Source organism: Tupaia chinensis, unplaced genomic scaffold, assembly GCF_000334495.1.
Source record: "Tupaia chinensis unplaced genomic scaffold, TupChi_1.0 Scaffold148210_1, whole genome shotgun sequence".
Taxonomy (NCBI): domain Eukaryota; kingdom Metazoa; phylum Chordata; class Mammalia; order Scandentia; family Tupaiidae; genus Tupaia; species Tupaia belangeri.
The window spans coordinates 586,563-589,414 of NW_006208060.1; the positions used below are offsets into that span (position 1 = coordinate 586,563).

At 63.6% G+C, this 2,852-nt stretch overlaps 1 protein-coding gene across 1 annotated transcript in view; it reads right to left on the reverse strand.

The window, feature by feature from the left end:
* Nucleotides 1-960: 960 nt before the first annotated feature.
* ARHGEF18 (Rho/Rac guanine nucleotide exchange factor 18) overlaps nucleotides 961-2,852 on the reverse strand; it is a gene marked incomplete in the record, with an annotated part of 84,142 nt that continues 82,250 nt past the window's right edge. Inside the window, 1 exon segment of the mRNA XM_027768986.1 lies at nucleotides 961-2,839. Coding sequence (XP_027624787.1) covers nucleotides 2,689-2,839 — 151 coding nt within the window.

A 2,852-nucleotide genomic window follows, 5' to 3' on the forward strand; every position in this document is an offset into this window, starting at 1 on the left:
GAATGACATCGCTGTACAGACAATTACCGGGACGAAGACGCGGGTCCCACAGGAACAGGAAAATCTGCTTGACCACAGGCTTCACAAATACGCGTGGGCTCTACCCAGGGGTGACTGAGGGGAACGGGCATGAGGACATGTACCCAGGGCACTGGGAACCCCACGCTGCGTGATGCGGACACACCAGTCCCCGCCTTGCGGCCGAACGCTGCACATCCCCGACTGCCCCTGGTCTGAGGAGTCGGCCTCTCAGAGGGTCAGACAGAGCGCGGGGCTCAGGCAGGTGCGTCCTGGGGACCGCCTCGCGCTCCCGTCCGTGGGGAATGTCCTCTTCAGGTAGGACAGGAATTGAAAGTCGGCTTTTCTAAAGTGCTCCGATACTTCTCAGTACAAAAATACAAAACACTGATTATAAACATGGCACGGGGTAGCATGGACGGGAGGTGGGGACCGCAGGGTCGCAGGGACACAGGGCCGAGGCTGACGCCAGACGGGCCGGGCTGGGCCAAGGTGAGGTTCAGAGGGGCTGGAGCCTGGGGGACGGCCAGGCCACTCGTGCCCGGAGAGGTCCGTAGCTGCTGTTTTTCAGCATCCTGTCGCCAGCTGCTGTGCCCGCCCGCCCCCCCCAGTGGGGGATGGCCACGTTGCAATCCCTTCTCCATTCCTCCCTCCTTCTGAGATGTTGGGCACGCGTGCACACGTGTGTTTCGGATCTGTCTGGGACTCGAACTGCACGGCCAGCCAAATGGGCCCCAGCTCCTTCACCACCACGACGCGGACTGGCCCGGGAGTTGCTTGGCTCTGTGCAGTGTGTGTGGTGGTGGAGGGGGACCTTGTGTTGCGGGAGACCGCAGGACCCCCCACCCCGCGGGGCCCAGCCTGCAGGTGACGCGTGGGGACCCCCGCCGTCCTTTGATGTGCCCTGAAGCGAGCCCCCCAGAACAGCAGTCTCAGGCGGGCTCATCTCAGACAGTTTTATTGCTAAAATCGGTCTCGAGTTCTAAGACGGTTCTGGGACGTCCCACGGCGAGGGAATGACATCGCTGTACAGACAATTACCGGGACGAAGACGCGGGTCCCACAGGAACAGGAAAATCTGCTTGACCACAGGCTTCACAAATACGCGTGGGCTCTACCCAGGGGTGACTGAGGGGAACGGGCATGAGGACATGTACCCAGGGCACTGGGAACCCCACGCTGCGTGATGCGGACACACCAGTCCCCGCCTTGCGGCCGAACGCTGCACATCCCCGACTGCCCCTGGTCTGAGGAGTCGGCCTCTCAGAGGGTCAGACAGAGCGCGGGGCTCAGGCAGGTGCGTCCTGGGGACCGCCTCGCGCTCCCGTCCGTGGGGAATGTCCTCTTCAGGTAGGACAGGAATTGAAAGTCGGCTTTTCTAAAGTGCTCCGATACTTCTCAGTACAAAAATACAAAACACTGATTATAAACATGGCACGGGGTAGCATGGACGGGAGGTGGGGACCGCAGGGTCGCAGGGACACAGGGCCGAGGCTGACGCCAGACGGGCCGGGCTGGGCCAAGGTGAGGTTCAGAGGGGCTGGAGCCTGGGGGACGGCCAGGCCACTCGTGCCCGGAGAGGTCCGTAGCTGCTGTTTTTCAGCATCCTGTCGCCAGCTGCTGTGCCTGCCTGCCCCCTCCTGAGCCCATCTCACCAAGGAGTCCCCTCTCCTGTGTCCTGTCCCCATCCTTGAATGACGCTGAAAGCGGGGACGCGCTGGCCTCCCTCCAGACACCCTGGGCAACCCCCCTCCTACGTCCCAGCTGCAGCGACCCGGGACGCCGGACTCAGGAGAACGACTTGGTCCCAAGTGGAGCCAGAGTGTCCCCCCACCTTCTCCAGGGAACAAGGACGACAGCCCAGGACCCTTGACCCCTGTAGGGCAGGTGACCAGGAGCCATGACAGCTCACTGCCCACCAGGTGGCACTGGCCCTCTCACTGGCAGTGTCCCCAGGGACTTCCTCCTGTACCCACCCCTCCTAGTCCCAGCAGCTCCTGCCCCTGGGGCCTCCTCCCAGCAGCCCCTGGAGGCCGAGGCCCATCGGGTGTGGTGTGAACGACAGGCAGGGAGATCCCCGGGTGGACCCAAGAAGCAGAACCTGGTCACACTGAAAGGAGGAAGTCGTGCCCTCTGCACCCACAGGACGGCCTGGAGTGCCACTGGCTGTCCCCTTGCCTGGCCCCGCGGTCCACTGCGGACCACTCGGGATCTGCCCAGCCCTGTGCTGACCTGGGGTGCCCTGCCAACTCACTCCCCCATCTCCTGGTGGCCACGGGGCCGGCCTGGGCCAGCAACTCCTCCTCAGACTGAGGTCTGGCCTGTCCTCGGTCTCCTGGCTAGAGCCATGGCCTCCTCACTGCCGCGGAAAAACAGCCCGGTGAGGCTCTCTCCCCTACCATCTAAGACAGCTCCTTCGTTTAACCTTTGATAAAAAAACTTTCCTTTTTTTAAAAAAACTAAGAGGTCTAGAAAGTTCCCCAGGCACCACCGCTAACCCTACAGAGCTCTGAGAGCCCCGAAGCACCAACAGGGCGACCCGGCTGGGTGGGTGTCGGGGGAAGAGGATGGGACGGCTGGGTGGCAGAGTGACCTCTGGGGCGGGGGTCCCCAGTGAGCGCAGAGGGTGGGCAGGACAGGGAGGGGCCTGCACCTCGCTGCACGGCGCTCTCAGAAGAAGATGACATCTTCCTTGCCCACTTCTTCCTTGGCGGCCAGGGGCGAGGCCGGCAGTGGCGAGGGGTTTGGGGCCAGGGGCGGGCAGGGCGCACCGCCGGCCTTGAGGGAGAAGCCGTCAGCGGGGACGTCAGGCGGGGCCAGGGTGGGGGGCGGGG